Below are 14756 nucleotides of genomic sequence, written 5' to 3'. Positions count from 1 at the left end.
AGACACTATAAAACTCTTAGAAGAAAACATAGGCAGAACACTCTATGACATAAATCACAGCTATATCCTTTTTGACCCACCTCCTAGAGAAATGGAAATAAAAACAAAAATAAACAAATGGGACCTAATGAAATTTAAAAGCTTTTGCACAGTAAAGGAAAACATAAACAAGATGAAAAGACAACCCTCAGAATGGGAGAAAATATTTGCAAATGAAGCAACTGACAAAGGATTAATCTCCAAAATTTACAAGCAGTTCATGCAGCTCAATATCAAAAAAACAAACAACCCAATCCAAAAAGGGGCGGAAGACCTAAATAGACATTTCTCCAAAGAAGATACACAGATTGCCAACAAACGCATGAAAGGATGCTCAACATCACTAATCATTAGAGAAATGCAAATCAAAACTACCATGAGGTATCACCTCACACCAGTCAGAATGGCCATCATCAAAAAAATCTACAAACAATAAATGCTGGAGATGGTGTGGAGAAAAGGGAACCCTCTTGCACTGTTGGTGGGAATATAAATTGATACAGCCACTATGGAGAACAGTGTGGAGGTTCCTTAAAAAACTAAAAATAGAACTACCATATGACCCAGCAATCCCACCACTGGGCATATACCCTGAGAAAACCATAATTCAAAGAGAGTCATATACCGCAATGTTCATTGCAGCTCTATTTACAATAGCCAGGACATGGAAGCAACCTAAGTGGCCATTGACAGATGAATGGATAAAGAAGATGTGGCACATATATACAATGGAATATTACTCAGCCATAAAAATGAGCGAAATTGAGTTATTTGTAGTGAGGTGGATGGACCTAGAGTCTGTCATACAGAGTGAAGTAAGTCAGAAAGAGCAAAACAAATACCTTATGCTTACACACATATATGGAATCAAAAAAAAAAAATGGTCATGAAGAGCCTAGGGGCAGGACAGGAATAAAGACGCACACCTACTAGAGAATGGACTTGAGGACATGGGGAGGGGGAATGGTAAGCTGGGACAAAGTGAAAGAGTGGCATGGACATATATACTCTACCAAATGTAAAATAAATAGCTAGTGGGAAGCAGCTACATAGCACAGGGAGACCAGCTCAGTGCTTTGTGACCACCTAGAGGGGTGGGATAGGGAGGGTGGGAGGGAGACGCAAGAGGGAAGAGATATGGGGATATATGTATATATATAGCTGGTTCACTTTGTTATAAAGCAGAAACTAACACACCATTGTAAAGCAATTATACTCCAATAAAGATGTTAAAAAAAATAAAAAGTAGTCATGAGATGCTAGGACATAGAATTTTGATAAGGAGTATTTGTAAAGCACAGATTTACTGATAAATCAGAATTTCCCAAACTGGGTACTCTGGAGGAGCACTTTTTTTGAGGAATATTAGTAAGTCTGGTGGATTTTTTTTTTTAAATGGAGATCTGAGGTCAACCTAGTTTGGGAAACACAGAATTCAGCAGAACTAAACAGGATTTTTTCTGATGTTTTTAATGTAACAAATATTTATTAAACACTGATTACATGCCCAAAATGGTTAGAAGTGTTTAGGATACCCCAGGGAACAAAACAGACAAAGAATGTTTCCTTGTAAAGCTTACATTCTAGCATGATTAGACAGAGAATGAATAATAACTATAATAAGTACATTGTATAAAACATGCTAAGTGGAGTCTATGGTAGATTGGTAACAGGTGTTTGGAGGAAAGGGCGCATACTGCATTTTTTAAAGGGGGGTTAGGGTATGCTTCATTGAATAAACGACATTTGAGCAAAGATTTAAATTTGTTAAAGGAGTTAGTCATATAGATCCTTGGGTGTGTCAGGATCTATATGATGGGTGGGTCAGGCAAGGGTGACAGCCTGTGCAAAGACCCTGCTGTGGGAGTGTGTTTGGTGTGTTCCAGGAACAACAAAGAGGCCAGTATTTCTACAGCCAGTGGTGGGGGAGGGAACAGTGGAGAAGCCAGAAGGCAAGGAAGAGGAGGGAACTGTAGATTAGGTAAGGCTTTCCTAGCCTTTGTAAAGACTTTTCAAATTGAAGAAAAGGAGAAGCCATTGCAGAGTTTTGAAGAGAGGAGTAACTTGATCTGACTTATATTTTTAAAGGATCGCTGGTTGCTGTGTTGAGAATTAACTGAAGCAAGGCAAGGGAAGAAGCGAGGAGACAGGCCACCACTGCAGTAATTCAAGCAACAGATGATGATGACTGAAAGGCCAGGGCAGTAGCTGAGCTGCTGGTGAGAAGCACTTGGATCCTGGATGTATTTTTAAGGTGCGCTGGACAAGGAATGTCAGAGACATTCCTTGTCAAGAACGGACTGTGTTGTTATCAGCTGAGATAGAGAAGGCTATTGGTGGGCTGGGGGGAGGGATATTAACATACTTACTTTTGGACATGTTGAGCTTGAGATACTTATCAGACATCCAAGTAAGCTGGCAGTTGGATATGTGTCTTAGTCTGTTTGGGCCTCTATCACACTATACCACACACTGGGCAGTTTATAAACAACAGAAATTTATTTCTCACAGTTCATGTCCAAGATCAGGGTGCCAGCTTGGTCAGATGAGGGCTGTTTTCCAGGTTACAGACTTCTTGTTGTATCCTCACATGGTGGAAGGGGTGAGAGATCTTTCTGGAGCCTCTTTTATGAGACCATTCATCCCATTTTTGAGGGCTTCATCCTAATCACCTCCCAAAGACTCCACCTACTAAAACCATCACCTTTGGGGGTTAGCATTTCAGCATTTGTATTTGAGGGACACAAATATTGAGACCATAGGAATATGAGATGGAATTTTGGGAGAAAAGCCTGGAGTGATTCAATAATTTGGGAGTATATGTACAGTTCTTAAAGCCTTGAGACTGGCTGAGATCACAAAATGAGTGAGTTGGTAGGAAAGACGAGTACTAAAGTACTAAAGTGCCGAGCATAGGGCCATTCGAGTACTGTGAAATCTGTTAGAGGAAGGGAGATAAGATAATAGAACCGAGCAGGAATGAGCAAGATGTAAGAGGAAAATAGGCAAGTCCAGTATCCCAGAAGGCAGGTGAAGAAAATATTTCAAGTAGGGAGAGCTCAGGTGTGTCGCTGTTTCCAACAGATCTAGTAAGGTAAGCACTGAGGCTAGACCATTGAACTCACATCCTCCTCGTTGCTGAGGGAGGAGAGCACTTTCACTGAACCGTGTCATGTGAACTGAGTCCCCAACCTAGACTGGGGACTCACAGTTGGCAAATTATGCCCTGTGGGCTGTATCCATCCCACCAAATGGTTTTTACAGTGTTTAATTGGGGGAGAAAAGAGAAGAAGATTTCATGATACATGAAAACTCTATGAAATTCAAATGTCAACAAACAAATTTTATTGGTAAACAGCCACAAAAAAAAATTTTTTTTTGTATAGTGTTTCCCAAACTCACTTGGCACAGAACGTTTTTTCACAAAACGTCTCCAGTGTAGCCAAGAACTACTTTGGGAAATGTTGGTGTAGATCCTGGTACTTAATGAAGAGAACAGGCCCAGGTAGCAGAGCGTGCTCGGGTCAAGTGTCAGGGCCCTGGATCTCATGAGATCACTAGGGTAGAAAACAAACTTTGACCATGGTGGCATCCTCCAGAAGTGGCTTAAGACCAGCAACTTTCTTCATATTTCTTCTATTGACTGGCTCTTTGCAGAAGAGGAAAGCTTACTGGCCCAGAAATACACACAAAAAAAATGCTCAAACTTCTCTAGCCATTAGGGACATTAAAATTAAAACTACAACATTGATTGGATTGGGTAACATTTAAAAGCCTGATAATATTAATGTTAAAAAAAGATTTTAAGAAATGAGGGCTCTCATTCACTTCTAGTGGGGCTGTAAATTGGTACAGTCATGTTTAGGCGCATTACGGTAGTCTCCTATAAATTTGAAGATGTGAAAATTGTTCAGCCTAGAAGTTTTACTCCTAGGTACTTACCCTAGAGAAACTCTTATGTATGAGAACAAGAAAATATTGACAAAAATTCACTGCAGGGTTGCTTATAATAGATTGTTTATCATTGAAAATAAGAAATAATGCCCATCAGCAAAAGAATAAATAAAATATTAGTTATCTACACAGTGAGATACTATATGGCACTCAAAAATTAATGAACTAAGACTGCAGCTATCAACACAATAAATCTAAGCATAATGTGGAGAGGAAAAGTATGTTGCAGAGGTAAAAGTATAATTTAACACCATTTTTATAAAGCTTTCTGAGATATACAAAAAATTTGTACATAATATACATAATAGTATAACTGTATACAATGATAAACACTAAATAGGGGATCAAGGGAGAGGTAAGTATTTATTACATCATTCTGTATATTTGTAATATTTTAATATTTGTAATATTTTATATTAAACACATATTTTAAAGAGGAAAGACATGCCAAAGAAACATAGGAGGAGATGCATGGGCCAAGAGAAGAGGTAACCCAAATCAAAATAAATTAACACCATCAAGCAATAACACAGGATATGAGGTGTCAAGGAGACAAATCAATTAGAGGAAATTTAAGAATTCCTTCACAGTATATCCCTGGGAAGAAAACAGCATTCTTCTTAAGTCTTAGTAAACAGGTCAGCTGTCGCTGGACTGCTCACCCTGTGCTTTTCCAGTTGGAGAAACTGAATTTCACTAACCTGCCTATTCACTGGTACTTTGCATACGTGGAGGGAATATTTCTACTCGATGTGTGCAAAGTATCTTTAGGAGCCGATGTGGCCATAATTTAACGTAATTCCTTACCCACTGCCCAAGACTAATTTCTTTTTTTATTTATCTGGCTGCTCACCACATTAAACCTTAAATTGAACTACTTTTTATATCAACGGAATAAACCATCATCTTAAAATATGATTATTTATTTGACAAAATAATAATTTAAGTTTGTTTGTATTCTGGCCATCTGTATGCATTTGAAGAGGGAAAGATTCCTTTCTGGATTAAAAAAAACAACCATGAGATAAAGGAAAGGATCTTTAAAACTATAACAAATATTAAACTAATCATCTTTATTCTCATTAAGCATATTATTCTGCTGAGTCATTAAATATATTCAAATGATACTGTGTTGGATTAAGGGGATTTAATGCCTAATCTCACTTCTTTGTCTGCCGAGGACTGCAGCTGAGAGTTTCCTGAGTAGGGGATCAAGCATCCCACGAAGAACCTTCCCTGGAAAGAGGGACTAAAGGATGGAAACAAAATGAAAAAATCTGCTTTGTTTTTCTTAAATTGCTGGTGATCCAGACAGATGTTTGCCTGTGAATGATGTCAATCCATTTAACCTACTAAAACAAAAGACGCAGCATTGAAGGCAATGTCTCTCTTTTTTCCTTGATACCTTTTTACCTCTAATTACTTTTTAAAAGACACATGAAGAAGCAATATTGGTAACAGCATTGGTTGCATCCATCTCATTCCTTTCTTTTGGCAGAGATGATCCCGGCTTCCCAGTTGGTCTTCTTCACCTGCATCTGGATCACACTGATGTCAAATGCTTGTGCTGCTGGTGAAATCAAGAAGCCCCACCAGTGCTGCTTCTCTTCAGTGAAGCCGACCCGGTAAGATATCCATAGTGTAGTCCCAGTTTCTCTCACCACCTGCCTCAGAACTATATCTTTAATGGTAGCACGTATTTGTGGCAGTGATTTTCTCTAGAGATGGCATTCACCCATCAAAATAAATCACCTCTAATTAGCATAGAAAGAGCAGAATCTGGGGTTTCTGCTGGCATTTGCTTGCTTATTTTTGGAGAAAACAGTTAAAGGGCTCATGTATGAATCTTCTTTCAAGGATTGTATTTCTCCAATGACTAATGCATTTATTATAAATAACGACATGAGTTTAATGTTCCTTCAAAATTTTTTGAGTAGAAATTAGTCTAAGCACCAATTTCTAATGTCAAGTACTTGCACAGTGTATAGTTCTGTATATGAATGTGACAGTACTGAAAGACATTAAAGCCATTTGTTGTTTTTAAAAATTCATTTTCCACTTTGAAAATCATCTTTGAAATATCATCCTGAATGTCAATACATCATCATTATTATCTTATCATCAATAATCAGAGTATGTTTGGACCTGCTAGTGAAGGGGCATAGCTCTCTACTAGAATGATCAGTTCATCCTGATTTGCCTGGGGTTCCATGGTTTCTAGCACTAGAAGTCCCAGGAACCCCCTCAGTCGCAGACAACTAGAACGATTAGTCACCCTACTACCCTTTAATAACCAAGAAATGACCTCCTGTTGTAGGGAAAGTCTTTCCTTTTCACCAAGCACAAGATTCCCAAAAAGACCCAGTAGGAGAAACTGAGGAATAAAGGTGAGTAATATCACCCAGCCAACCTTAGCAATCAGTGAGGTAACTTTTGTTTCAGCCAGATTGCCCTCACATCTTGGATATTTATGAAGCACTCACTATAACATCAGGAAAGAACATAAAAATTTAATAAATCCTTCTGAAGCCTCAGGTTTAATGACCAAAAACAAAAGAGGTATGGGGGGAGGGGAGGAGAGGTCACTAGATTCCTCATTCCTGCTCTGCTCTTAAAAATCAAGGACCACCTCCCACACTTCCCTTCCAGGCTTCTGCTCCCACACGCAGATCTGAGATGCTATGAGATCTTGCCCAGTTTAAACACTTTGAGTCTTCTTCAAGGCAATTGGGCAAGCAATATTTGGGAAATGTGGGGCTATACAACCAAATTGTATGTTTTTTCAGATTGCTTATAACATCTAGTATATTTTAGTAGTATATTTTATCTAATTTTGAAACAAATAGAGACTGCTTAAAATATCATCATACGACTCAAACAATGGGAAGTTTGTTCAGTTTGTTTGGTGGATGTGCAGATAAGAAGGGGGATGGTCATAGGAACTCATCAATCTCACCAGCACACTCTCAGTGGAAGAGCTGCTGCAGAAAAACCTACCATGTGTATTTTTTAGGTGTCATTTACGGGACAAGAGGAGAACATCTGTTCTTTGTGGTGGGGTAGGAATTTCTCTCTTATGTTAGGTGTCTCATTTTTAGAATCTATTTAAATGAAGAGGGAACCCCGGGCTTCCTACTCCATGGGGCCAAGCATGTTTGTTTTCACTTCTCTATATCCTAAGTGAGGTACCCCTTTCAGCGATAAGCTACAATATGATTCATTAAAATTTATATCTGCTTCTTTTGTTTTTCAAAGAAAAATCCTCTAGGACACTAGGGATTGCATAAAACATAGACCCTAGTTCAGAAGCAGCCACTTAGGATGAAAGTCAGGCATTTTCCCCAGTGAACAGAATAATTCAGCCAGCCTGTTTCTGAGCTGTCACTCAGCACTCTCGCATGAAGATTTTAAGGCATTTTGACAAAAATACTGAAATTACTGTATAGGATAGTTTCTAGAGTAAAAAGCCCAGGATACTTTAGACCTTAGTATATAAATAAATGCTGTGAGGTTCTTTGCCCTACACACAATCTGATTATCGGTAATTAAATAAGTAATGAATGAATGAATGAACAATCCACTCTGTCATAATGCAAGAGAACTAACAGAATGAACATGGAAGAAAGGCCTGATCTTTCTTTGAAAATTAGGAAGTATATCTTTATATATTAGCTCACATTTATGTACATTATTTTGAGCCAGTTTTCCTACAATCAGGCCCTTAAATCCTTTGCTATTAACCCTTTTCATTCAGAATATAATCTTACTTTTTGCCCAAAGATTCCCTTTTTTATCCAAGTATTTTAAAAATCTTTCATCCAAACATTCCCTTTATTTCTTAAAGACAAAATGGGGGAGAGGAGGAGTTGGTGAATAAATTAAGTATGGCAGGGGGAAAAGTTCCTGTTTTGCCTAGGGGAGAGATTTGGCTCTCTAGGGATGCAAAGAGGATTAGGCATCTAGACTCACTGAATATTTATTCATTCTTTCAACAATTGTACTGAGTGCCTTTTGTATGATAAGTATTGGGTTGAGAGTTAAGAACAACACACTGTCTCTGACTTTAGGAATAATCAGCAGAGCGCCAGTGTCTGCACAAAATGGCTTGCAAGAGCCAACTGTTAAATTTTAAGGCTGTTAAATATAAGCATTATTAAAAATTAAATTATATAAATATACAATTAAATAAATTATTTTTAGAACGAAGGTAATAAATACTTAAAACTCACCACTTCCTAACTACTTTACTACATGTTGCTATTGTCTATTGTTCTCCATTATTTATATCTATTTATGTCTGGTAGAAATACTACACTATACTGTACTATACTATCCTATAAATTGTAGTATACTATAATATACAAAACTATACTATATTATACTATACTACACTATGGGCTACACACATCTCTGTCATATCCGTAGCTGGAAATCAGCTATGGTGGCAGTATTTACATCATGGAAATCAACAAACACTACAAATAGGGTTTTTTTCCCAGGAGAGCCACTTAAACATTTACCAGCAGATCCAGGAACCTAATGTAGAAGCCAAGAGGGTCCTAGAGATTGCCAGTTCAACTGCTACTGCAAATAACAAAGGGAGTGGCAGAGATTGTGGCAACTACAGGCTATATGCTCCTCTGGGGGCAGAGGCTGGTCAGGTCAAGACTTCTTATAAGACAACTTGAGTCTGGTATTGCCAGATTTTCTGATTTTTCAAGAGAAAAATTCAGATTGTCATGTGAAGTTTTCCACTTTAATACACCATATGGGCTATCCAAAAAAATGTCTGCAAACCAGCTCCTAATGTGGTCCGATTCCTTCATTTCACAGATGAGGAAACTGAGACCTCACTGAGCTCATGATCTGATAGAGACACAAGTTAAGTCATGGAAACTGTCGTGTCTCAAGTGGGGCACTCTCTCTGGCTGGCTCTTCCACAGAAATGCTCGTCCGTGTAGATTTTTCCTTTATAAGAAACGGGCTGTTGACTAAAGTCAAGTGTGTATTCCCAGAGTCATGAGTTCAAGGGCAGTTCAGTTGAAGCCACAAGATTCACTCCGTATAATGCACCATGTCCTCTCTAACAAGTTTCAAAAGCATCAGGGACCTAAAAATAAACATTGGATCCAGAATTATCAAGGTTTTCTTTGTGATCAAAAATTGGATCAACTGATTTTTCTTCCGACTACGTTACTGCATTCCTTGGATTGGCATCAAAGGATATGAATTATCTTCCTAGCTCTCAAAATCAACTTTTAAACGGGTTTTACGAGTATATTGCTACCCACAAAGTATAAACATTTCTATTTCATCCTATTCTTAGCAGCATTGGGTACTAAAATTTTTTTGTTTTCTGCTCATTTAATAGGTATAAAATGGCATTCATACTTTTAATTGGTATCTCACTGTTAACCCTCTAGATTAAATATTTTTTAATATGTTTCTTAATTATAGCCTCTCTTGGGTAAATAGTCTATTTAGTCAGACCTAGTCGTTTTCAAGTCCTGATCCTAGTAAACTAATCAACTATATAGGCCCTTGGGAAAGCAGTTTGGTAAAGCAACCAGCTGAGTATGACTCGGTTAAAATGAGTTTTTGTCTTTCCACTTACTAAACACCAATGTATCAGAATGAGTTAGATGTACTTGCTTTTCCTCAAGCAGTTCTGGTACTTTTTAATTCTCTGCCTAGTATATCCTCCTCAAAGACCCCTTTATTCCCCTGAAACCACTCAAAATCCAGCCCTTCCTTCCGCCTGAACCCACACTTTCTTAGTGACAAAATTATAGTAAAGTTTCTGATACTGACAAGAGGGGGGAACATAAAAATATGGTTCCTTTGTTTCATCCAGAAAGAAAAAGGTTCTAACTCAAAAAGAAAAATGATAACTATTACCGAGCCTTACCTATTGTTTCTCAAACAATGTTCATAATCTTTCTTTGTGGGGAAAGAATAAGAATGCTGTAATGCTTAAGAATTCTGTAAAGATTAAGAATGCTGTAATGACGCAAGACTCTTTCATGAGTTGAGATTTCTTTGCTCTATCCCATTGGCACCTAGCCTTCTAGAAGACCCTCTCTTCAGACAGAAGTCATCCAAAAGATTTCTTTCAGTAACTACTAAAAACAAAATCATTTTTTCTAGGAAAGGGAAGAGGGCAGAAGACAAAGGGCCTTAAAATGATACATATATGGAATCAGGCCAGAAAGCTCTGAGCTAAATCTGATTCTCTGTCATAAATGAATCCCCTTATTAAGCATATTTACTTCTCTTGCCTTTGTCTGTTCTATTTCAGTCTTCATTTTATTAACCTTTCTATATATGTCTTTTTTTTAATAAGCCAGGGGTCTTCAAATAGGGCACTTATACTCCTAGAGTATAATGTTCCCCTTAGGGTACATGCAAGCTATCAGAGGGGCATGTGGGCATGGATAGTTTTAAAATAATTATTTCTGGATCTCTGACTTCCTCTGACCTCTTTCCTAAAATTGATCCTCCTGAAAACTTGCCTGCAGTCTCCTCTGTAGCCTCCCTTTAATGATTGCTCTGTCCCATTTGGCAAAATAAAGGCATACCTCTCCCTCTTCTTGAATCTTAACTATGGTATTACACCAGTGTATAAAATCCTCCCAGGTACAAAGAAACCTTTACAGATATTGTTGTTGAGGTAATGGATGACTTTAGTTTAAATAACACATCCTTTTCCAAACTGCGTGATTTTCTTTTTTCTTTTTTTTTTTTTTTGCATTCATCAGTATTGAAGTAAGAACCTAATTAATTTTTCAGGTTACAAATCAATAGAAATAATTGATGATAGACCACAATGTGAATTTTGGAAAATAAGAAGGAATTTAAATAATTAAGTTACATTCCTGAAACAAAATTTCTTCCAATTCCATGTACTTACATATATATGAACAAAGTTTTTCAATATTTTCATCTATAGAAGTGAAAAGTAGGATCAGGGAAATGTAAATCAAAACTACAATGAGATATCACCTCATACCTATTAGAAGGGCTTTATCAAAAAGACAAGAAATAACAAGTGCAATAAGTAATATCCATATACAGATACACAAAATAGGGAAAATGTACCATCACTTTATTAAGAAATACTTTTCCTATAAAATTTAATTCATAATTTTAATAAGTATCAACATTTATATGCATTATGTTTTACTCCATTTGTAATAGTCACAGAGGCTAAAAAAGTTTATTTCAATATGTATACATATATTCTTGCAAAGAAGTATGATGGGGTGATAAAATTCAATGAAGAAAATATTGGGTTGGCCAAAAAGTTCATTCGGGTTTTTCCGTACCATCTTACGGAAAAACCCGAATGAACTTTCAAATAAAATAGAAATAAAACAAAATAGAAGTTCCAAGAAAACAAGGAGTGAGATAAAACTTCTGGTTTTTAAAGAGGAGTTTATTCATGTATTTTAAAATGCATAAAGTGGGTATTTTAGGTTCATTGGATACATTAAAAGCAGGAATATGTTTTATTTTAAATTATTATCAATATTTAAGTAATTTTAACTTTTATGATGAAAAAATTGTAGGTGTCTACTTAAATATGTGTGAGGTTTTCAAAATTCTTTCAGAGGGTATCTAAGCCACATAAACCTCTTTGAGAAGTAGATGCATAAATAAAGTCAAAAATAAATAAAGGTGGGACATCTCACTGTACATCAGAAGAGCCCTCAGGTAAAAAAATGTGTGTGTGATTTCAGGTACTGCCAAGAGTGCCTTTCATAGCAGGCTGCATGTTCATTGTTCTGGGGATTCCCGATCTCACGGAGGGGTATGCTTTTGAAAAGAGTATTAGAGATTGCCGTTTTGTTGTGTATATTACTGAAGAAGTTCACAAATTTCCATGAATTTCCACCCAAGCTTACATTCCACTTTTCATAAAATAGTAACAACTAGCTAGCTTTTATAAAATGTCTGCTATTTTCCAGACCAGTAGTTCTCCAGAGAAATTGTTATAAATGCAAATTCTCATACCCTGAAACTGTGGAATCAGAAACTCTGGGCATGGGGCCCAGCAAACCTGGTGATTCAGATGCACTCCAAAGATAGTATTTACAAAACTTCTGGTAGGGGGCCTTGAACACAGTAGGCATTTAATAAAAACTAGCTGCTATTACTTTTTCAATAAATGGTTCATTCTAGCTCCTTGAAAGAAGTTTTCTAGTTAAGAGATCCTTGGAAGAAATAGTTCTATATGTTCAATTATTCATAGGATAAAATGACTTATGTTTAAAATCAAACTCATTTGTCTTCTACTCAAAACAGATTTGTTTCTCCAACTTCACCATTTCTATCAATGGCAAAAATACATACATAAATCTCTGAGGGTTTCAGCCAGAAACTTCTCTATTTAAAGACCATACTAGGTGATCTGAGGTGCCCATAAGCCTGGACATATTTCTTAAACCAGCTGCTTCAGGATGTGAAATTCCCACCATCAAAGTCACTTTATTGAGTTAGGAAACTGCGTTCACAAGTCTTATGTTAAAAATGTACGTGTGTTTCCTGAAGAAGACATGTATCAATGCAAAAGCCAGTCAGGAATTCAGAGTAACTAGAATTCACCTAGAAGACCCCTCAGTGTCTTGTGTTATTGCTGCTGTGTTATTGCTGTGATGACGGTGATGGAGACAGGAACGTTCTTCTGGAAGAGGCAGTGAACTAGGTCTCGGGCACCGGGGATGAGGAGACAGCAGCATGTCACATACAGAGGAGCTGTGTGCACTTCTACAGATATTCTGCCGCCACACTTAGAGTACGTCTGGGAGGTACGTGTCACAGCACAGGAAATGAGTCAGGGAGGCCCAGCAACTTGCCAGAGTTCAAAGACCCAGGGAGGAACGGGCTTCACTCCCAGATCAGGACTCCACACACACGGGAGAGGCCACACACTTTGCCTTTGCCCTAGAAAACTGCAGGTGAAAATAGGCTGCACCTGCTTCACAGCTAGACCTGACCTTAGGTCCAATCAGCTGTCAGATCATCCATCTTTCCCTGGGATTCCTCTCCATCCATGCCCATCGCCTTCTCTCAGGTTCCAGAATCTGCCATAGGGGTACTTCCTCTAATCTCAACCAGCACCCATAGTCTTTGCACATTCTGTCTTTGTAAAACACTATTTTCATCAGTTTACAATTTTTCATGTTTTTTTTTTTTTTTTTTTTTTTTTACTGTCTTAGTGCAAGAGGTAGTTTAACTTTAGTGACTCTAAGAATCACTTAGGTAGCACATTGAATGCAGATGCCTAGGCCCTGTTTCCTCTGGTTCTGGTTTAGTTGATCTGGGTTGGGGTCCGTGGATCTGAATCTTGATCACCTCCACCCAGGTGCTAGTGACCAGGTTTTCCTACTATAACCCACATTCTGAGAAACATTGCCTGTCAGGATCACATCCAAACTCAGTTTATCATCTAAGGTGCTCCAAGATTTGCTTACCTGCCCCACCCTTGTATAATAAACAGTAAATGCTGGCAGATCTTTGGCTATATGTAATATGAACTGAGAAAATGAGCTTTTATGTGTATATTTTAGATCATACAGAAAGCTAACCTAAATCAAAATATCCAGAAGCATATGTATCTCAGAAGCATTTTTCTCCCTTGGAGGTACAGCAAACAAGAAACTAGAATGAGGAAGGATGACAGTACCAAAGTGTGGCCCCTGAAGTATAAGCAACTTCTCCATATAGAGGACCACAGTTTTGCAGTGAGACCTGGATTTGGAGGTGAGTACTATCTTTACAAAACTCTTGTATCATAATCCATTGCACTGTCAAAATTGAGTTGAAAATTTGAAGGAATTAAGACCAAAACACAAGACCACCAATTTTAAAAAAAAACAAGAAACCTTTTACAATGATCTTCTCTTGAATAAGAACAGTTGATAATTTATGCATTTTAAATTAACCAAAAAGACTCATTTTTTAGTATATACATTATCATAAATAGTGTGTTCAACAAATAGTATATGTTCAAAAATAGTGAATGTATATATCTTGCCCATACAGCAACATACTGTTTTAATTAAAATTTGTTAAGTTGGATTATATGATAATATTCATAAAATCTTGTTGAACATTCTTATAAGCTGGAAAGCCTGGCTTTTGTTGAAGAACTAGTTTGACAAATGCCATGGCTTCCTACGAACCACCTCTGCTGAGGATTTTTCTTCTATTTACTCCTAGCAACAAAAAGTGATCGAAATGTTGGCATGCCCTTTAATGCACTGTCTCATTCCACGCTCACAGTGACCCTATGAAGTAGGCGTTATCATGATCCCTAATATTCCAATGTGGAAACTGGGGCTTAGAGAAGTCAAGAAATTTTCTCAAGGCCATGAAAAAAGCAGTAAGTGGTGGAACCAAGATGCAATGGCTGATAAGGAGAACAGAAGCAAACCACATTAGAAGGATACACTTGTAAGAAAGCCTTTCCTCCCGTCAGATTGTTTACTGTGCATGTAGTTGCATCACTGAGTGTACCAAGTTTCCCAGAGATGCGCAGGAGGTGGTAAAATCCACAAGGTAAACTGAACTCCCCGTCTTACTGCTAAATCCATCTTGACTCTCTTGTCATTGACCTAAGGTCTCCCACACCCACAATTCCTGAACTGACAACTTTTCATGCTAGAGATATGGAAGTGAGAGAAGTGAGCGTGGTGGTGAGGAGGCAGGATCCCCCAGCAGGTACCGCCTTTCGATAAATAACCAATGCTTCAAGTATTCAG

At 37.6% G+C, this 14756-nt stretch overlaps 1 protein-coding gene across 5 annotated transcripts in view; it reads left to right on the top strand.

Moving 5' to 3' along the window:
• The window catches only part of GABRR3 (gamma-aminobutyric acid type A receptor subunit rho3), a 394852-nt gene that overhangs the window by 336058 nt on the left and 44038 nt on the right, over positions 1-14756 (top strand). For 3 of the 5 annotated variants that reach the window (XM_082392131.1, XM_082392132.1, XM_082392130.1), the window contains 2 exons: positions 1926-5618; positions 13637-13755. In XM_082392131.1, coding sequence (XP_082248257.1) covers positions 5494-5618; positions 13637-13755 — 244 coding nt within the window. In that variant the 5' untranslated portion in view covers positions 1926-5493. Of the gene's footprint in view, positions 1-1925; positions 12801-13636; positions 13756-14756 lie in introns of those variants that run through there. The other 2 variants (XM_082392133.1, XM_082392134.1) reach the window with 2 other exon arrangements.

The sequence above is a fragment of the Balaenoptera borealis genome (assembly GCF_965194805.1).
Source record: "Balaenoptera borealis genome assembly, chromosome: 5".
Lineage (NCBI taxonomy): Eukaryota > Metazoa > Chordata > Mammalia > Artiodactyla > Balaenopteridae > Balaenoptera > Balaenoptera borealis.
The sequence above is the reverse complement of the archived record's forward strand: the minus strand, read 5'-3'. Positions and strand labels throughout refer to the sequence as shown.